The sequence below is a fragment of the Pan paniscus genome, chromosome 8 (assembly GCF_029289425.2).
Source record: "Pan paniscus chromosome 8, NHGRI_mPanPan1-v2.0_pri, whole genome shotgun sequence".
Classification (NCBI taxonomy): Eukaryota; Metazoa; Chordata; class Mammalia; order Primates; family Hominidae; genus Pan; species Pan paniscus.
Window position 1 is genome coordinate 144044486 of NC_073257.2, and position 21696 is coordinate 144066181.

General features: G+C 51.3%; 1 protein-coding gene across 22 annotated transcripts in view; it reads left to right on the forward strand.

Annotated features, from left to right (window-relative positions):
* JAKMIP3 (Janus kinase and microtubule interacting protein 3) overlaps window positions 1-21696 on the forward strand; it is a 157467-nt gene that overhangs the window by 50727 nt on the left and 85044 nt on the right. For all 22 annotated transcript variants that reach the window (XM_055093495.2, XM_063607600.1, XM_055093494.1 and 19 more), the window contains exon 2: window positions 18351-18617. In XM_055093495.2, coding sequence (XP_054949470.1) covers window positions 18483-18617 — 135 coding nt within the window. In that variant the 5' untranslated portion in view covers window positions 18351-18482. The remainder of the gene's footprint in view (window positions 1-18350; window positions 18618-21696) is intronic.

Below are 21696 nucleotides of genomic sequence, written 5' to 3' on the forward strand. Positions count from 1 at the left end.
TTTCAAGATTTAGAGCTCCCTTTAGCAGTTCTTGTAGTGCTGGCTTGGTAGTGGCAAATTCTCTCAGCATTTGTCTGGAAAAGACTGTATGTTTCTTTCATTTATGAAGCTTAGTTTTACTGGATACAAAAGAGTTGGCTTGTAATCATTTTGCTTAAGGAGGATGAAGATAGGGCACCAATCCATTCTAGCTTGTACGGTTTCTGCTGAGAAATCTGCTGTTAATCTGATAGGTTTTCCTTTATAGGTTACCTGGTGCTTTTGTCTCATAGCTCTTAAGATTCTTTTCTCTGTCTTAACTTTAGATAACCTGATGACAATGTGCCTAGGCGATGATCTTTTGGGGATGAATTTCCCAGGTGTTCTTTGAGCTTCTTGTATCTGGATGTCTAGGTCTCTAGCAAGGCTGGGGAAGTTTTTCTTGATTGTTCCCCCAAATATGTTTTTACAAACTTTTAGATTTCTTTTCTTCAAAAATGCCAATTATTCTTAGGTTTGGTCATTTAACATAATCCCAGACTTCTTGGAGGCTTTGTTCATATTTTCTTGTTCTTTTTTCTTTCTTTGTTGGATTGGGTTAACTCGAAAACCTTATCTTCAGGCTCTGAAGTTCTTTCTTCTGCTTGTTTGATTCTATTGCTGAGACTTTCCAGAGCATTTTGCATTTCCATAAGTGTGTCCATTGTTTCCTGAAGTCTTGATTTTTTTTTTAATACTTTAAGTTCTAGGGTTCATGTGCACAATGTGCAGGTTTGTTACATATGTATACATGCACCATGTTGGTGTGCTGCACCCATTAACTCGTCATTTACATTAGGTATATCTCCTAATGCTATCCCTCCCCACTCCCCGCACCCCATGACAGGCCCCGGTGTGTGATGTTCCCCTTCCTGTGTCCAAGTGTTCTCATTGTTCAATTCCACCTATGATTGAGAACATGCAGTGTTTCGTTTTTTGTCCTTGTGATAATTTGCTGAGAATGATGGTTTCCAGCTTCATCCATGTCCCTACAAAGGACATGAACTCATCCTTTTTTATGGCTGCATAGTATTCCATGGTGTATATGTGCCACATTTTCTTAATCCAGTCTATCATTGATGGACATTTGGGTTGGTTCCAAGTCTTTGCTATTGTGAATAGTGCCGCAGTAAACATACGTGTGCATGTGTCTTTATAGCAGCATGATTTATAATCCTTTGGGTATATACCCAGTAATGGGATGGCTGGGTCAAATGGTATTTCTAGTTCTAGATCTTTGAGGAATTGCCACACTGTCTTCCACAATGGTTGAACTAGTTTACAGTCCCACCAACAGTGTAAAAGTGTTCCTATTTCTCCTCATCCTCTCCAGCACCTGTTGTTTCCTGACTTTTTAATGATCACCATTCTAACTGGTGTGAGATGGTATCTCATTGTGGTTTTGATTTGCATTTCTCTGATGGCCAGTGATGATGAGCATTTTTTCATGTGTCTGTTGGCTGCATAAATGTCTTCTTTAGAGTAGTGTCTGTTCATATCCTTCACCCACTTTGTGATGGGGTTGTTTGCTTTTTTCTTGTAAATTTGTTTGAGTTCTTTGTAGATTCTGAATATTAGCCCTTTGCCAGATGAGTAGATTGCAAAAATTTTCTCCCATTCTGTGGGTTGCCAGTTCACTCTGATGGTAGTTTCTTTTGCTCTGCAGAAGCTCTTTAGTTTAATTAGATCCCATTTGTCAATTTTGGCTTTTGTTGCCATTGCTTTTGGTGTTTTAGACATGAAGTCCTTGCCCATGCCTATGTCCTGAATGGTATTGCCTAGGTTTTCTTCTAGGGTTTTTGTGGGTTTAGGTCTAACATTTAAGTCTTTAATCCATCTTGAATTAATTTTTGTATAAGGTGTAAGGAAGGGATCCAGTTTCAGCTTTCCACATATGGCTAGCCAGTTCTCCCAGCACCATTTATTAAATAGGGAATCCTTTCCCCACTGCTTGTTTTTGTCAGGTTTGTCAAAGATCAGATGGTTGTAGATGTGTGGTATTATTTCTGAGGCCTCTGTTCTGTTCCATTGGTCTATATCTCTGTTTTGGTACCAGTACCATGCTGTTTTGGTTACTATAGCCTTGTAGTATAGTTTGAAGTCAAGTAGTGTGATGCCTCCAGCTTTGTTCTTTTGGTTTAGGATTGTCTTGGCAATGTCGGCCCTTTTTTGGTTCCATATGAACTCTAAAGTAGTTTTTTCCAATTCTGTGAAGAAAGTCATTGGTAGCTTGATGGGGATGGCATTGAATCTATAAATTACCTCGGGCAGTATGGCCATTTTCACGATATTGATACTTCCTATCCATGAGCATGGAATGTTTTTCCATTTGTTTGTATCCTCTTTTATTTTGTTGAGCAGTGGTTTGTAGTTCTCCTTGAAGAGGTCCTTCACATCCCTTGTAAGTTGAATTCCTAGGTATTTTATTCTCTTTGAAGCAATTGTGAATGAGAGTTCACTCATGATTTGGCTCTCTGTTTGTCTGTTATTGGTGTGTAGGAATGCTTGTGATTTTTGCACATTGATTTTGTATCCTGAGACTTTGCTGAAGTTGCTTATCAGCTTAAGGAGATTTGGGGCTGAGACAGTGGGGTTTTCTAAATATACAATGATGTCATCTGCAAACAGGGACAATTTGACTTCCTCTTTTCCTAATTGAATACCCTTTATTTCTTTCTCCTGCCTGATTGCCCTGGCCAGAACTTCCAACACTATGTTGAATAGGAGTGGAGAGAGGGCATCCCTGTCTTGTGCCAGTTTCCAAAGGGAATGCTTCCAGATTTTGCCCATTCAGTATGATACTGGCTGTGGGTTTGTCATAAATAGCTCTTATTATTTTGAGATACGTCCCATCAATAATTAATTTATTGAGAGTTTTTAGCATGAAGGGCTGTTGAATTTTGTCAAAGGCCTTTTCTGCATCTATTGAGATAACCATGTGGTTTTTGTCTTTGGTTCTGTTTATATGCTGGATTACGTTTATTGATTTGTGTGTGTTGAACCAGCCTTGCATCCCAAGGATGAAGCCCACTTGATCATGGTGGATAAGTTTTTGATGTGCTGCTGGATTCAGTTTGCCAGTATTTGATTGAGGATTTTTGCATCAATGTTCATCAGGGATATTGGTCTAAAATTCTCTTTTTTGGTTGTGTCTCTGCCAGGCTTTGGTTTTCAGGATGATGCTGGCCTCATAAAATGAGTTAGGGAGGATTCCCTCTTTTTCTGTTGATTGGAATAGTTTCGGAAAGAATGGTACCAGCTCCTCCTTTTGCCTCTGGTAGAATTTGGCTGTGAATCCATCTGGTCCTGGACTTTTTTTGGTTGGCAAGCTATTAATTATTGCCTCAATTTCAGAGCCTGTTATTGGTCTATTCAGAGATTCAACTTCTTCCTGGTTTAGTCTTGGGAGGGTGTATGTGTCCAGGAATTCATCCGTTTCTTCTAGATTTTCTAGTTTATTTGCATAGAGGTGTTTATAGTATTCTCTGATGGTAGTTTGTATTTCTGTGGGATCAGTGGTGATAACCCCTTTATCATTTTTTATTGCATCTATTTGATTCTCTCTTTTCTTCTTTATCAGTCTTGCTAGCAGTCTACCAATTTTGTTGATCTTTTCAAAAAACCAGCTCCTGGATTCATTGAGTTTTTGAAGGGTTTTTTGTCTCTATCTCCTTCAGTTCTGCTCTGATCTTAGTTATTTCTTGCCTTCTGCTAGCTTTTGAATGTGTTTGCTCTTGCTTCTCTAGTTCTTTTAATTGTGATGTTAGGGTGGCAATTTTAGATCTTTCCTGCTTTTTCTTGTGGGCATTTAGTGCCATAAATTTCCCTCTACACACTGCTTTAAATGTGTCCCAGAGATTCTGGTATGTTGTGTGTTTGTTCTCATTGGTTTCAAAGAACATCTTTATTTCTGCCTTGATTTTGTTATGTACCCAGTAGTCATTCAGGAGTGGGTTGTTCAGTTTCCATGTAGTTGAGTGGTTTTGAGTGAGTTTCTTAATCCTGAGTTCCAGTTTGATTGCACTGTGGTCTGAGAGACAGTTTGTTATAATTTCTGTTCTTTTGTATTTGCTGAGGAGTGCTTTACTTCCAACTATGTGGTCAGTTTTGGAATAAGTGTGATGTGGTGCTGAGAAGAATGTATATTCTGTTGATTTGGGGTGGAGAGTTCTGTAGATGTCTATTAGGTCTGCTTGGTGCAGAGCTGAGTTCAATTCCTAGGTATCCTTGTTAACTTTCTGTCTTGTTGATCTGTTTAATGTTGACAGTGGGATGTCAACATTATCATTGTGTGGGAGTCTAAGTCTCTTTGTAGGTCTCTAAGGAGTTGCTTTATGAATCTGGGTGCTCCTGTATTGGGTGCATATATGTTTAGGATACTTAGCTCTTCTTGTTGAATTGATCCCTTTACCATTATGTAATGGTCTTCTTTGTCTCTTTTGATCTTTGTTGGTTTAAAGTCTGTTTTATCAGAGACTAGGATTGCAACCCCTGCTTTTTTTGTATTCCATTTGCTTGGTAGATCTTCCTCCATCCCTTTATTTTGAGCCTATGTGTGTCTCTGCATGTGAGATGGGTCTCCTGAATACAGCACACTGATGGGTCTTGACTCTTTATCCAATTTGCCAGTCTGTGTCTTTTCATTGGAGCATTTAGCCCATTTACATTTAAAATTAATATTGTTATGTGTGAATTTGATCCTGTCATTATGATGTTAGTTGGTTATTTTGCTCGTTAGTTGATGTAGTTTCTTCCTAGCATCGATGGTCTTTACAATTTGGCATGTTTCTGCAGTGGCTGGTACTGGTTGTTCCTTTCCATGTTTAGTGTTTCCTTCAGGAGCTTTTGTAGGGCAGGCCTGGTGGTGACAAAATCTCTCAGCATTTGCTTGTCTGTGAAGGATTTTATTTCTCCTTCACTTATGAAGCTTAGTTTGGCTGGATATGAAATTCTGGGTTGAAAATTATTTTCTTTAAGAATGTTGAATACTGGCCCCCACTCTCTTCTGGCTTGTAGAGTTTCTGCCGAGAGATCCACTGTTAGTCTGATGGGCTTCCCTTTGTGGGTAACCCGACCTTTCTCTCTGGCTGCCCTTAACATTTTTTCCTTCATTTCAACTTTGGTGAATCTCACAATTATGTGTCTTGGAGTTGCTCTTCTTGAGGAGTATCTTTGTGGTGTTCTCTGTATTTCCTGAATTTGAATGTTGGCCTGCCTTGCTAGGTTGGGGAAGTTCTCCTGGATAATATCCTGCAGAGTGTTTTCCAACTTGGTTCCATTCTCCCCATCACTTTCAGGTACATCAGTCAGACATTGATTTGGTCTTTTCACATAGTCCCATATTTCTTGGAGTCTTCGTTCATTTCTTTTTACTCTTTTTTCTCTAAACTTCTCTTCTTGCTTCATTTCATTCATTTGGTCTTCAATCACTGATACCCTTTCTTCCAGTTGATCGAATCGGCTACTGAAGCTTGTGCATTTGTCACGTAGTTCTCGTGCCATGTTTTTCAGCTCCATCAGGTCATTTAAGGACTTCTCTACATTGGTTATTCTAGTTAGCCATTTGTCTAATCTTTTTTTCAAGGTTTTTAGCTTCTCTGTGATGGGTTTGAACTTCCTCATTTAGCTCGGAGAAGTTTGATCATCGGAAGCCTACTTCTGTCAACTCATCAAAGTCATTCTCTATCCAGCTTTGTTCCATTGCTGGCGAGGAGCTGCATTCCTTTGGAGGGGGAGAGGTGCTCTGATTTTTAGAATTTCCAGCTTTTCTGCTCTGTTTTTTCCCCATCTTTGTGGTTTTATCTACCTTTGGTCTTTTTTGATGGTGACGTACAGATGGGGTTTTTGGTGTGGATGTCCTTTCTGTTTGTTAGTTTTCTTTCTAACAGTCAGGACCCTCAGCTGCAGGTCTGTTGGAGTTTGCTGGAGGTCCACTCCAGACCCTGTTTGCCTGGGTGTCAGCAGTGGAGGCTGCAGAACAGCTAATATTGCTGAACAGCAAATGTTGCTGCCTGATCATTCCTCTGGAAGCTTCATCTCAGAGGGGTGCCCGGCCGTGTGAGGTGTCAGTCTGCCCTTACTGGGGGGTGCCTCCCAGTTAGGCTACTCGGGGGTCAGGGACCCACTTGAGGGGGCAGTCTGTCGATTCTCAGATTTCAAACTCCATGCTGGGAGAACCACTACTAACTTCAAAGCTGTCAGGGACGTTTAAGTCTGCAGAGGTTTCTGCTGCCTTTTGTTCGGCTGTGCCCTACCCCCAGAGGTGGAGTCTACAGAGGCAGGCAGGCAGGCCTTCTTCCCGGCGGCTTTGTTTACCTACTCAAGCCTCAGCAATGGCGGGCGCCTCCTCCACCAGCCTCACTGCCGCCTTGCAGTTAGATCTCAGACTGCTGTGCTAGCAATGAGCGAGGCTCGGTGGGCGTGGGACCCTCTGAGCCAGGTGCGGGATATAATCTCCTATTGTGCCATTTGCTAAGACAGTTGGAAGAGCACAATATTAGGGTGGGAGTGACCCAATTTTCCAGGTGCTGTCCATCACCGCTTCCCTTGGCTAGGAAAGGGAATTCCCTGACCCCTTGCACTTCCTGGGTGAGGTGATGCCTCGCCCTGCTTCGGCTCACGTTTGGTGGGCTGTACCCACTGTCCTGCCCCCACTGTCCGACAAGCCCCAGTGAGATGAACCCAGTACCTCAGTTGGAAATGCAGAAATCACCCCCGTCTTCTACGTCACTCACCCTGGGAGCTGTAGACTGGAGCTTTTCCTATTCGGCATCTTCTTGATTGTTTTTTATTTGATTTCACTGAGTATTTCTCCCTTCATTTCTTGTATCTATTTTTTTTTTTTTTTTTTTTTGAGATGGAGTCTTACTCTGTCACCCAGGCTGCTGGAGTGCAGTGGTGTGATCTCAGCTCACTGCAACCTCTGCCTCCCAGGTTCAAGCAATTCTCTTGCCTCAGCCTCCCAAGTTGCTGGGACTACAGGCTCACGCCACCATGCCCGGCTAATTTTTATATTTTTAGTAGGTTCACCATGTTGCCCAGGCTGGTCTTGAACTCCTGACTTGTATCACTTTTTTTTATTTCCTTAAATTGGGCTTTGTGTTTCTCTGGTGCCTCCTTGGTTAACTTAATAACTGACCTTCTGAATTCTTTTTTAGGTAAGTCAGGGATTTCTGCTTGGTTTGGATCCATCGTTGGTGAGCTAGTGTGATTTTTTTTGGGGTGTTAAAGAGCCTTGTTTTGTCATATTACCAGAGTTGGTTTTCTGGTTCCCTCTCATTTGGGTAGGCTCTGTCAGAGGGAAAGTTTAGGGCTGAGGGCTGTTGCTCAGATTCTTTTGTCCCATGGGGTGTTCCCTTGATTTAGGGCTCTGCCCCTTTTCCTATGGATGTGGCTTCCAGAGAGGTGGGCTGTAGTGATTGTTATCTCTCTTCTGGGTCCAGCCACCCAGCAAGTCTACCAGGCTCCGGGCTGGTACTGGGGGTTGTCTGCCCAGAGAGCTGTCTGTGGGCCTCTTGGCCATGGACACCAGCACCTGTTCCGGTGGAGGTGGCAGGGGGTGCAATGGACTTAGCTTTGGCGGTCTAATGCTGTATTTTTGTGCCGGTTGGCCTCCTGCTGGGAGGTGGAGCTTTCCAGAGAGCATCTGCTGTGGCAGCATAGAGAGGAACCCGCAGTGAGTGGGGCCCTGGAACTCCTAAGAGTATATGCCTTTTGTCTTCAGCTACCAGGCTGGATGGGGAAGGACCATCAGGTGGGGGTGGGGCCAGTGTCTGAGCTCAGTCTTTCTTGGGCGGGTCTTGCTGTGGCTGCTGTGGGGCATGGGGGTGAGATTCGCAGGTTAATGGAGTTGTGTACATACGAGAATTATGGCTGCCTCTGCTGAGTCATGCAGGTTGTCAAGGAAGTGGGGAAAAGCCAGCAGCACAGGCCTCACCCAGCTCCCACACAAATTGAAGGGCTGGTCTCACTCCCACTGTGCCCCCCACAGCAGCCTTGAGTCTGCTTCCAGGCAGTGGGCCAGCAGGGTTGAGAACGTGCCCCAGGCTACCTGCCTCCCAGCTGTGAAAATGGGGCTTTCATTCTTCCTCTACCTGTGGAGTCTGTCACTGGATTCACACCCTCCCCCAAGTTCTGGCCAGGAGGCTTCTCCTTAGGTTGGAATTGTTACAAAGTTCAGCTGGAGGTTTCCTTCTCCCTGTGGCATTTCCCCAGTGCCTCTGGCTGCCCTTCCGAAGGACCCCTCTGAGGTAAGGCAGAAATGGCTTCCTAGGGAACCAAGAGAGCCCACAGGGCTTTTCCCACTGCTTCCTCCGCCCCTGTATTTCGCTGGACTCAGCTCCAGGTGAGCTCAGAATCTTCTCCCGTGATCTAGACCTTCAGGTTCTGCAGTGGGGGTGTGTGTTTGGGGGTGAACGGTCCTCCTTTCCCACTTCCATAGCTTGGGCACTCACAGTATTTGGGGTGTCTCCCAGGTCCTGCAGGAGCAATCTCCTACCTTCAGAGGGTCTGGGGGTTCTCTCGGCTTTCCCGATTTATTCCTGCAGTCGTTCTGGATGCAGAAGTTCACGACGCGAGACTCCACACGCTTTTTCTCCATCTGAGTGGGAACTGCAATCTGGTTCTGCCTGCAATCTAGTCCCATCCACCATGATCCTCCTCCTGGGTGTTTACCATTCCTGATAGGTGTTTTTGAGCTTTGTTCTGGGACACTGCTGAGTTGTTTGGGAAGAGCATTCTCTGTGAGGCCTGCCTTCAAGATTGGGGCAGGAGTGGCCCACCACAGAGACAGTGCCTGTCTGGGTGCTCTGCCCAATGCCCTGAGTATTACAGCTCAGGCTTCCACCCATGGTAGAATCCACCGGCATACTGTCCCATGCTGCTGTTGGGGAGAGCAGGCGGGATCCAGCTCTCTTGGGAAGCAGGTGCTGTGGTCTTGGGGGGTCTTCCTCTGGATCCTGGTTTCCTCACCTGAAGAGCTGGGGGATCTGGCCAGGTGATCCTGACATTTCTTCCTGTGCCAGAAACCTCCCTTTTTACACTGGGATCAGTAGACAATTGGTCTGGGCAGAAGCTGAGCTGTGTGTAAATCATGCACAATTTTGTTTTTAGTTCTGATATTTTTAAAACACTTGTACTACCACTTGGAAAACATAACATGCTCAGTGGTTTATTTTATAGAGTGATCGTTGCTGCCAATTCTTATATCTCAAAAGGGACTTCTAGTTATTAATGTGACCTAAGCCTTCCTGCCAGTAGTAACCCAGGCAGACTGAAAACCACCGGAGAGTGACTCATACAACATGTGTCTCCTTTGAAGATGGCCATGCCCTTGAGCCCTGGAGCCGACGGCTGTTTCCTTAACACGCGGTGGTGGTTACTGTACTTGGTTAGTGTAATATCTGACTTCCACCCCAGGAAGTGCACTCGCAAATTTTAAATCACACTTGTTGTGTAACTGAAATGATAATGGTAAATACAGGTGCAAGAGTTTTTTCCGTGATGAAAAAGTTGTGGCTTTGGACCTGGCCGTGATTTTTTTTTTTTTTTCTTAAGTTGTGGCCAGCCTTCTGCCTCTGGATAGATGGAGGGGACATACTTTTCCCTGCTCCCCCATTAGTACAATCAAAACCCTGGACATGAAATAAGAAACCAGCGTAAGAAGACTCTGAAAGGCAGGCTGGAGAAAGCGGCCGGCCAGGGACCTCAGACCCCAGGAATGACGCCATGGCAGGGTCCCTGGGTTTTCTTTTTGCCTGGGACGTCCCAGACACAGAGCTGAAGAATCCAGCAACCCAGAGCCAACTGGCTCAGACAAACCATCCCCAAGAAGAGCCTGCTTCCTCCAGCCACAGAACCAGTTAGGCAGCAGCCTCACAGCAGACATTTCCCGACATGATGTGCAGATGGCCAAGGCACACAGGAGAGACGCCACGGCGAGGTGCTAGGGAAATGCAGACAGAAGCCATAGGGCCTGTGAGCTCACCTAGGAGAACGGCAACGTTAGAAATGGCACCACCACCAAATGCAGGCAAGGGTGTCGGGAACCTGGGTCCCTCATACACGGCTGGTGGGAGGCAAGGCCCCTCTGGAGACCAGCTGGGCAAATAAACATCCAGCTGCTGTAGAGCCCGGAAATGGTTCAGCGCCAGGTGTCCTCCGGTGGGCGAGTGGCGAAAGATACAGTGGTGCAGCCACACCGTGGGTCACTCCGCGGTGAGAAGGGTGAACCGTGGGCCACTCCGTGGTGAGAAGGGTGAACTGTGGGTCACCACCCAGCAGTGAGAAGGTTGAGCTGTGGGTGCCCGTGGTAACCTGCGTGGCCCTCCAAGCATCACACGGACTCTCGGGAGGTCGGCTACTGTATGACTTCATTTCTATAACATTTCTGAAATGGCAAAATTATGTAGTTGGGGAGCAGATCGTGGCTTCCCATGGTTATGGAGGGGGCAGGGTAGGAGGGAAGTGAATGTGACAATAACAGGGACCCTTGTAGGGACAGGAGTGTTCCCAACCTTTGTCCCCTGGCTGTGATACTGTCCCACTGTTTTCCAAGATGTTCTCATTGGGGGAAATAGGGAAAGGGGACGTGCGGCATCCGTATATTCTGTCTTACAACTGCATGTGGGTCTACAATTATCTCAAACTAAAAGTTTGTTTTTTTTTTTTTTAAGAAAAAGTCATGGCACTTCAGTGAAAATTTAGAATTTTAATGCATTTGCGGGTGATTCAGAACCTAAGCTTCCTATCACAGAGATTGCCCTTCCTTCCTTCCTTCCTTTTCTTTTCTCCCCTTCCCCTTTCCCTTTCCTTCCTTCCTTTTCTTTTCTTCCCCTTCCCCTTCCCCTTTCCCTTTCCTTCCTTCCTTCTCTTTTCTTCCCTTCCCCTTTCCCTTTCCTTCCTTCCTTCCTTCCTTTTCTTCCCTTTCCCTTCCCCTTCCCCTTTCCTTCCTTCCTTCTCTTTTCTTCCCTTTCCCTTCCCCTTCCCCTTTCCCTTTCCTTCCTTCTTTCTCTTTTCTCCGCTTCCCCTTCCCCTTCCCCTTCCCCTTCCCCTTTCCCTTTCCCTTCCCCTTCCCTTCCTTCTTTCTCTTTTCTCCCCTTCCCCTTTCCCTTCCCCTTTCCCTTCCCCTTTCCCTTCCCCTTTCCCTTCCCCTTTCCCTTCCCCTTTCCCTTCCCCTTTCCCTTCCCCTTTCCCTTCCCCTTTCCCTTCCCCTTTCCCTTCCCCTTTCCTTCCTTCCTTTTTTTTTTTCTTCTTTTTCTTTTCTCTTTCTTTTTTTGAGACAAGGTCTTCCTCTGTTGTCCAGGTGGGAGTGCAGTGACATGATCACAGCTCACTGCAGCCTTGACCTCCCAGCCCCAAGCGATCCTCCCGCCTCAGCCTCCCAGGGAGCTGGGACCACAGGCGCCCACCTGGCTAATTTATTTGTTGCAGAGATGGGGTCTCCCTCTGTTGCCCGGGCTGGTCTCAGACTCCTGGGTTCAAGTGATCCTCCCACCTTAGCCTCTCAAGGTGCTGGGATTACAGGCCTCAGCCACTGTGCCCAGCCAAGATCGCCTTTCAGTACAAAGTGAAATGTGCTAGATTCAGTTCTGGAGATGAGGACTGATGGCTCGCTGTCACCGTCTTAACATTTATTGATCAAAATGTGAACGTGTTGAAGTCAGTGCAGAGATTTTGTGGATGATCCCAAGCTGCTTTTCAGAAAGTCACTCATGGCACTTCCTGAGGGCTGTGTGGGTTGTTGTGGGATGAAATGGCCTCTTGTCCATCTTGAAGCATCTTTAGCGTCCATCGGAGTGGCCACTGCAGATCAGAGTGCGGACGTCCCTTGAGAGCCCTTCTAGGTATCACCGTGAGGCCAGCTTAGTGGCATTGCTCTTCTCCTGGGTGCTGAGTGGCTGCCAGAGCCCCCGGCACCTCCACCGGGCTTCTCCCATCCTGGGCCTGGTCTTTACCGTGACCTCTGGCCACACCAGGGGCATTTGCAGTGAGGAAGGGGCTCTTTACCACAGCGCTCCTCTCTCAGAGCTGGGTTTGCGACACTGGTCTCGTGATCAGGAGCCGGGGGTGAAGTCCTGGGTCCTCCTTCCTCCTGGAGAGACAGGCCATACTCAGTAAGCCTCCTCAGGGTGATCTTACACTCAGCTGGGTTTGGGAACCGAACCTTGGACTTCTCTGTAGGTAAACCATTTAGCCCAGAAAGAATGCAAGTCAAATGTTTACAGCCTGGTGAGGTCACAGGAGCTGCAGAGACATGGACCGTCCCACCCCAGGATGCCCCCGAATCACAGGAGGTGGCTCTGAAGGCTGCTCGGGTGTGGACAGGTCTGACTGACTTCTCGGTGTCCTCTGCATCGCGTGGTGGTATTGAAGCCCAAATCCAGAGGCTCAACACTGAGTAAACAGCCCGACAGGGACAGAGTGGAGCAAAGCTCTAAGGGGGCCAGCCTCCTCGTCAGCAACACTGAGGTTCACTGTGGTGATTCACCGGCGGTGGAAAGACATCCATCAGCCTTCCACACAGAAACCTCCTGCCATAAAACGACTTTACCAGAGGTCAATCCAAAGCACTTCTTCAGCCTTCACATGATGACTGGGAAATAAATTGTTTCATTACCTCCTCAGAGACCCCGAAATAAAAGATAGGCAATCTGCACTGTTAATTTAACGACTTCCCCGAGGAAAGTATGAAGGTGCAGTCCCGGTCTGAAACTGACAGCGAAGCCCACTGGGGAACCCTGTCCAGCAGAGGAAGCACTCTCTCTATGGGGGTTTGGGGAGGCCCTGGTGCAAACTCCACCTCTCTTGCATATGCTGTGGGTTTTCCCCGACTAACAGGCTCAGGACCCTTATTTTTCCTGGTCAAATGCAACTCAGCATGTGTGTTAAGACGCCCAGTGCTTTAATGCACATCCTGATTGTGTCAATGAATCAACTCATGGGTACATTCACAAGTCCTCATCAGGCCAGTCCCCTGGGCACCGCCTGCCCTGTGCCTTGTGGCTCAGGTGCGTGTCACGGACGGCACATTCCTCGGCACCCCAAACCCCTCACACTGCCACACTGTCCGTCTGCAGCTCCTGTGCTCACCCTGGTGATGGTGGGCTTGAGCAGAGTCCACAGTGTCTGGAGGGCTCGTCTGCATCTGAGATTCACGCTGCGTTGCTGTGATTCCCGGTGAAGGGACAGCCCCGGTCCCAGCCCTCCTGTGATCCTATCGTGGTGAGGGGCTGGCACAGTGCTGTAGGGGGTGTCTGCTCTGAGCTTGCACCCACCCTGGCTCCTGCCCCCGGGCTGATCCAGGCTCCCCAGGGCAGATGCAGCTGTGACCAGACTCTGCCCAGTGGGTGTCCCACAGTGTGCTGCCCTCACAGGCCCCCACACGGACCCCCCGCACGGACCCCCACACAGGTCCCTCAGACCCGCTCCCACCCCGTTGGAGAACCGTGGGTCTCCTCGAGCCAGGAACGCCATGGTCTGGGACTCAGTGCAGAGTGTGCCACGTGGGGCCGAGCCCTTGGCATGAGCCGGCTGGACCTCCCGCATGGCTGAAGCCCATGCCACGCCCAAGGTGGGGGTGTCTGGGCCGCCACCAGCTGAGATCTCCCACTCCCGCAGCCTTTGGGTCTCTCTCCAGTCGCCCTGTCTGCCTCCCAGGGTGTAAGGAAGGCCGCGAGAAGACGTATTGACCAGAACAGCCTCACACACCCTTGAGACTGGATGATTCTCTGCACCCTGGTTCCTTACGAGGGTTGGGGGGTGGGCAGAAAAGCTCATGAAACCCAGCAGCCACCCCCAGGGCCGGAGCGCAGGCCACGCCCCCCCAGCAGCTATGAGCTCCGTCACCTGCAAACAGCAGCAGTGTCCTTGTGGGGAAAGGAGATGCCTCCATTTACCAAAGCTGTGATCATCTGAGGTGCGGAGCCTCCCAGCCGCCCCAACATCATTTCATTTTAGGATGCGAGGCGAGACTTGAAAGCCCCTTTCTCTCGGCATGAGGAACCCCGGCCGCGCTCCCCATTCTGTCTGCGTGAGGAACCCCGGCCGCGCTCCCCGTTCTCTCTGCATGAGGAACCCCAGCTGTGCTCCTGGGCGGGAAGGAAGAGCTTGCCGCAGACCCCAGCTGGGTGCCTGAGCCTTGCCACTTGGGGGAGATTCACACCATCCCTGCTCGTTTTCATAAGGAATAAACTCAACATAGTTACCGTATCAGTTCCCAGATTGGTGCTGGAGAAAAATATCAACTCTGCCTCTAGGGAGATGCCAGTGAAAGCTCTCAGACCAGGATGGCCAGTGCGGGACCCAGAGTGGACTTCAATCCGTTCGGAGGAGCTGGGCACTCCCAGGCCTGGGACGGGAGGAGGGAGGCCAGTCTGGGGAGCTTTTTCTGCAATGTAGACAAGGTTTTAGCTTTCTATACTTTCCCTCCTCCAAAGTGGAAATCCATACATGGGAGGCTGAGGTGGGAGGATTGCTTGAGCCCAGGAAGTCGAGGCTACAGTGAGCTGTGATTGCACCGCTGCTCTCCAGCCTGGGCGACAGAGCAAGGACCGACCCCCCAACCCCACCACTGAAGTCTCCCCGAAACAAAATTAACTAAATGCTACGAACAGTGGGTTAATTAGAAACTAGCTCCTGGGATGGGTCTAAACGTTGGCCGTTGTGTATTAGCAACCATGACCCTTTAAAACAGATTCTCTTTCAAAAAACTGCTTCATCTATTTTAAATAGCAAAACTATGGAACGACAACTGTCTCGGCAGCCAGATTTTATTTTCCCTTTTCCTCAAATGCTCAATGCCCTATGACAGCCAGATGGGAATGAGTTTCTGCCGCCATCAGTGAGCACTGCACAGAGAGTGGTGCGGCAGCCAGGAGAGGGCAGTGGTGGCCCGGGGCTCGGTCCTGGGGTGCTGCTGGAAGGAAGCTGGAGCCCTGTCTCTCGGGGGTGTCTGTGAGGACTTGAATGGAGGTGGGAACGTGTTATTGGAAGTGGGAAAGAACACCCTTGTGTGGAGGTGGGAAGTTTACCAGAACAGTCACCTGTGGTGGTAGAGAACCCGAGTGCACAGGACAGGACCCGGCCCTTCCCCAGTGGGTTCTTCATCCCCCTGGAGAGTCCCCTTCATGGGTCCCCAGGGAGGACCGTGGGAGGTGGGCCCACAGTTCTAGAGCCCGCAGGAGCCCACCCGATGCTCATGCGGTTGGGGCCAGGAGTCACTAAAAGTCGCTCAAGTGTCAGCTGGTGTCTCCCCTTAGAGCAGCTTGTTATCAAGAGACAGCAAAGCACCTGCAGAACCTCCTGTCCCATCTCTAGGAGTCTGTGCCCACCCAATGTCCTCTCATTCTCCAGCAGCAAGGCCAGCCGAGCCCCCTTTCCTCCTCAGGCCCTTCTTCTTGCATACTTCTCAGGCCTTTCCCAAGCTGCCTGGGGTTTTGTCCTCAGGATGGAGCTGGAAAGGGGAGACAGGCAGTGTGCCGGGCCCGGCGAGCACCCTCTCCTTTGTAAATGAAGATGCCTCTGATGACGTCCGCGGGGCGACCTGGGTGCAGCCTCAGCCCCGTCCATGGGTCCAGCCCCTCGGTCTGCAGTGGCATCCTGAGGGCACCTTCCTCCCTCTGTACCCCATGACAGCTCCCAGCTTTGCCATCTGCCCGAGCCTGGTCCCTCCAGTCCCCGTCTCACATGTGCAGAGCTGACATCCACCCTGCTGGGCCCTTCTCCCCATCCAGGTGGAGGCCGGCGGCCCTGCAGGGTGAGACGTGCCCAGCCTCTTCCCAGTTCACCTGTCAGCCCTGCAGGCTCCTCGTGGTTCCTGGGTGTCTGCATCGCCTCCCAGGTGATGGGTCACCTCCGACCCTCCTTTCACCCTCCCGCTGTGAGGCCATCTTCACTCACCCATGGAAGTCTACTTGGCTGCCCTGTGGCCCTCCCACCTGCCCATCCTGCCACCTCCACTGGTCTCTGAGCCCCACACCCACACAGCTCGGCCTTCATCAAACTGCAGGGCCCATGTCCAAGTCTCCCTCCCGTGGTCCTGTGAACTGATAAATAGGGGGCTGAGGACAGATGCAGGAGTAGCAGGGGAGGGCTGTGTTCACCAGGCCGGAGAGGAGATGCAGGAGTCATGGGGGCCTGTGTTCACCAGGAGAGGAGACGCGGGCATGGGGTGGGGGGAGTGTTCCCCGGGAGAGGAGACGCGGGCGTGGGGTGGGGGGAGTGTTCACCGGGAGAGGAGACGCGGGCGTGGGGTGGGGGGAGTGTTCACCGGGAGAGGAGACGCGGGCGTGGGGTGGGGGGAGTGTTCACCGGGAGAGGAGACGCGGGCGTGGGGTGGGGGGAGTGTTCACCGGGAGAGGAGACGTGGGCGTGGGGTGGGGGGAGTGTTCACCGGGAGAGGAGACGCGGGCGTGGGGTGGGGGGAAGTGTTCACCGGGAGAGGAGACGCGGGCGTGGGGTGGGGGGAGTGTTCACCGGGAGAGGAGACGCGGGCGTGGGGTGGGGGGAGTGTTCACCGGGAGAGGAGACGCGGGCGTGGGGTGGGGGGAGTGTTCACCGGGAGAGGAGACGCGGGCGTGGGGTGGGGGGAAGTGTTCACCGGGAGAGGAGACGCGGGCGTGGGGTAGGGGGAGTGTTCACCGGGAGAGGAGACGCGGGCGTGGGGTGGGGGGAGTGTTCACTGGGAGAGGAGACGCGGGCATGGGGTGGGCCTGTGTTCATCAGGAAATGGGAGCAGGAGTTGTGGGGGTGGGGGCTGTGTTCACCGGGAAAGTTCCCATGTGTGATCTGCCTGCTGGTCCCTTCTATCCTGGCTGCCTTCACTGCCCTGTAACAGGTGACAGGAGCAGAAGGTAAACAAGGACAAGAGGGAAAGGTGCTTTTTTCCCTCTGTCGGGGAAAGCTGGTCATGGTGGGGATGGAAGGAGGCCCCAGGAGCAGGAGGGCCACAGAGGGGCCCAATGGACCTGTTAGGAGCACCGGGGGTCCTTGATCCTCTGGGCAGCCAAGAGGAGCATCTGAAGGAGCTAGGGTAGAGAAGCAGCTGCTGGAGAGGAACATCAGGGGGAGAGAGGAACATCAGAGATGGGGAGGAGCACCTGGGGGAGAGGAGCAGCTGGAGGGGAGGAGCACCTGGGGGAGAGGAGCACCTGGGGGAGAGGAGTAGCTTGGTGGGGGGGAGCCTCTGAGGGAAAGGAACAGCTAGGGGAGGTGCCTGGCAGCACAGAAAGAAAGTGTGAGGATCTCACCAGCTTCGTCCAATCACCTCTTCTTAGACAATGAGCAGCTTCCCTGGGGTTGAACCTGGAGGACTTGCTGTGACCAGTGGAGATCACTGATTGTCTACACCAGGTTCCTAGTGCCTGACCATGGATCGGTGCCTGTCCGTGGCCTGTTAGAAGCTGGGCAATACAGCAGGAGGCAAGCAGTGGGCGAGGGAGGGAAGCTTCCTGTGTATTTACGGCCACTCCCCTTGAGGGACACAGAGCCAGACCCTATCTCCAAAAAAAGAAAGAAAATCCATCTCCATTAAACAGTAGCTCCCATTGCCTCTCCTGCCAGCCCCTGGCACCCACCATTCTACTTAGTTCCTGGGTTTGCCGACTGTAGATCCTGAATATATAAGTGAAATCATGCGGCATTTGTCCTTCTGTGACCGGCTCATTTCACCCAGCCTAATGTCTTCAGGGATCCTCCTGTCATAGCGTGTGTCCGAATCTCCCTCCTGGTTACAGCTGGGTAATATTCTGTTACGTGGATATTCTGCATTTTGTGTAGCCACTCATCCATCGATGGATGCAGGTTGCCTCCACTGTGCAGCTACCTGGATTGTGCTGCTGTGAGCTGGGCGTGCGCTTCTGTTCCAGTCCCTGCTTTCCGTACTTCTGGGCATTTCCTGGGTGCAGCTTGTGGGTCTCTGTGGAGGAGCCCGGTCACGGGGTCCCTCTGCCGTCTGAGAGCTCGTGGTTTATACGTGCCATTGCCGCGGTGTGGCCTCACAGCCATGTACAGAATTCTGAGTTCGAAGTTGGGTGCCCACTCCCTCACTCTCTGATTCCTAAGAGGGAAAAGAATTCACCCGTGCTGAGTGTTCATCCCGTGCTGGGCGTGGGGATGTCCTCTTAGATGTGGGGTCCCTGTGTGGGGGCACCATACGACGGGCAGATGGGCTCTGAGGTCTGGGGCTGGTTCCCTGGCCTGCGTCGTCCAGGTATCATCCTCAGTGCTGCAATGAGGTGGGGGGTCCACGTGCCCCCGCCCCGGCACACAAGCCCCTGAGCTCCAGGCCACGGCTCCGGAGGGAGCTGCTCACCGCGGTGTGCTTTCCCCTCCAGGTGAATGAGAAGATGTAGTGTGACAGCAGCCCGGGTGACACCTGCTGGGAGCTTGGCGTGGACACCCCAGCCACCCCCAGCCCAGCCAGAGCACCCTACCCCTGGGCATCCCCCCGGCCATCCAGCCTCACCATGTCCAAGAGGGGCATGAGCAGCCGGGCCAAGGGGGACAAGGCAGAGGCCCTCGCGGCGCTGCAGGCGGCCAACGAGGATCTTCGAGCCAAGCTCACAGACATCCAGATCGAGCTGCAGCAGGAGAAGAGCAAGGTGGGCGCTCCCCAGACCCCCACCCTTGAATGTCCTTCTCTCCCGCCTCCCCTGGGGCCCAGAGGCTCTTCCTGGAGTGGGTTTGGCCAGATCCCTGTGGAAACCCCCACCCAGTCCCAGAGGCTGCTTGGGACAGACCACATGGTGGGGGGTGGGGTGGCGGGCAGTGGGAGACTTGAGGGCCTGTAGGCACAGGTGCCGTGGTGGTGGCCGCAAACCACGCTGAGCTCACAGAAATTATCCTCTGCTGCGCGGGGACAGCCCTCCCATCTGGGGCCGCAGGGCCTTGGGGTCTGTGTCCAGTGGTGCCATCCCTGGAAAGGACGCTGACTTTCCCACTGCAGCGTCCACGGTGGAACTGACCTGAAACAGAGTGGGCAGGTATGGCTCTCACATGGGAATAAAGGAAAAGGATGGGCCATCGGTTTAGAGCTTCCAGATTTGGAGGAACAGCACCCGTTAGCAAATGTGGAGATGCAGGGGCAAGCCCGGGGGATGGGGAGGCCCACGATGGCCTCTGGCTGGATGCCCAGCACTTTGGGGCTTTTGAAGCCTCGGGAAAGATTGGGCTGTGCTGAGCTGTGCTGGCAGCCAAGGGGGTGGGGGTCTGGAGCAGGGGGAGGGGCTGACCAGAGGACAAGCCAAGCCCTGGGGTGGGCTACCCACGCCTGAACCTCTTTCCACCTCTAGCATGACCTTTGCCCTCTCCTTTCCATCTCCTGGTCCCCAGGAGCCATTAAGAAGTGTGCCCAGGCTCCTGGAAGGAGAAGGCGAGGGAGAGAGCATCCGGAGAGAAGGCAGCTCCAGGAAGGGGCTGGGAATGAAGGCAGGTGCCTGCCGTGGGCTTGGAAGGGCCTGGGTCACACGTGGATGGTGTCCCCACTCCAGGCCCTAGTTCTCTCCCTCCCCATTTCTTGCCCATCAAAGGCATCTCTCTTGGGACCTGCATGGTCTGGCGGTGGAGGGGAGTCGGGTTATTTGGGGCTGGTTGCTTAACCTCTGACTTATTCACCCTCCTGTGATTTCACCTCCTTGTTATATCAAAAGAAGAATGTTTCGTGACACGTGATCATCACGTGTAGCTCAGATTTTGGTGCCCACACCACAAGGAAAGTTGTATTAGAACATGAGTCATCCCAGCACATTAGGAGGCCAAGGTGGGAGGATAGCTTGAGCCCAGGAGTTCGAGACCAGCCTGGGCAACATAGGGAGACCTCATCTCTACAAAAAAAAATGGACACGTTACGCAGGTGCGGTGGTATGCTCCTGTGGGCTCAGCTGCTCGGGAGGCTGAGGCGACACAATTACTTGAGTCTAGGAGGTTGAGGCTACAGTAAGCTGTGATTGTGCCACTGTACTCTAGCCTGCATGACAGAGTGAGACCCTGTCTCTAAAGAAATAAAAATGATTAAAAAAAAAAAAAACCCACAGCTGCACCTGCTCATTTACATATTGTCCTTGGAGTTGACCCACAAAACCTAAAATATTTACCATCTGGCCCTGCCCCCGTTCCTCCCCCTCCTGCCATGAGTCCCTCCTCTGTAGAATGGGGATGAACACAGCCTGTGGCCTGGAGGGGGGAGTGCTGCTGAGGCTTCGGGGCACAGCTCGGGGAGTCTCGCTTTTCGGATACCAGAAGGCCGATGGCATGGGGACACGATCAGTAAATGTGCGTCTAGCACCTGCTCTGTGCCAGGTGCCCATAAATCCCAAACAACAAGGCCCAGAGGCCCCGACTCGCTGCAGGAGCACAAGGTCAGGGTGCTAATGCCCCCCCCTCAAAAAATGGGGAGTTGCCCCAAATGGAGAGACCAGGCTGCACGGTGAGCCTCAGACATGGCTGTCATCTTCCCTCTCTGCATTTTGCTGGTGGAAGAAGAGATGACTTGTCAAGAGCCCAGTGAGAATGAAACCCTTTGTTTTATTGAGTAAAAATATAACAATTATCTTTTTTTAAAAAAACAAAGTCTTACTCTGTCACCCTGTCTGGAGTGCAGTGGTGCGATCTCAGCTCACTACATCCTCGACCTCCTGGGCTCAAGCAATCCTCTCACCTCAGCCCCTCAAATAACTGAGACCACAGGTGTGCACCACCATGTCCGGCTATTTTTTTTTTTTTTTTTTTTTTTACTTTTTTGTAGAGACTGGGTCTCGCCATTTTGCCCGGGCTGGTCTCAAACTCCTGGACTCAAGCGATCTTCCTGCCTCAGCCTCCCAACATGCTGGGATTACAGGGCTAAGCCATTGCCCCCAGCCAATAATTATCTTCTTAACAAAAACACCACATGTGGACATCCCCAGGTTTAGTCCCCAGTTCTCTGTCCACCTAATTACAACAGCATCATGTGATTTTTTGTGCAGTTTTGCCAAAACACATCCATCTGTGATGCCCCGAGGGACACACGCTCCTTGATGGTCAACAGGCCAGGCTTGTGGGCTCCCCAGGTGCCGGCAAGGGTTTCAGGGCCGGCGTCTGAGGGCTGCAACCCAGACCCGCTGGACACCTTGTGGGGCGTGTTTAGTTGTACCTGGAGGAGAGGATGTGCTCTCTTGGCACAACGTGCAGAAGGCACCGGAGGAAAGGAACGGAGCAGAAGCCTGTTTGCCTCAGAGCTCCTCATCCTGGACGCCCTTGCCAGAGGGTTCATGTTATGGTTTCCTGCATAAGCGATCTGAGCCCTGCCTCCTCAAGCGTAACTGACAGCATGCTGGACGCACAGGCAGCAACTCCCTTTTGCCAAGTGATCACAGCGCCTCTTGGAGTCAGTTCCACGTGGAACAGTGCAGCTGGCACAAGCTCGTCCATGTTATTCACATGCCCCACCGTGGTGGGCCTGTCGACGGCATCCAGGCTGATTCGATTCTCGGCTGATACTGCAGCCCTGTACCTGGGTCTTGGACTACATGCAAAAGAACTCCTGCAGGAGACATTCTTGCAAGCCAAATTGCTGGGCCAGAGCGTGTCTATGTTTGCAGTTTGACGGTGACGTCCCCAGGGCCCATGGAGAACAGAGAGGGCCCTTCAGGGAGATCCAGCTGGCTCCCAAGGGCAGCTCCAGGAGCTGGGTCCTGGCAGGGT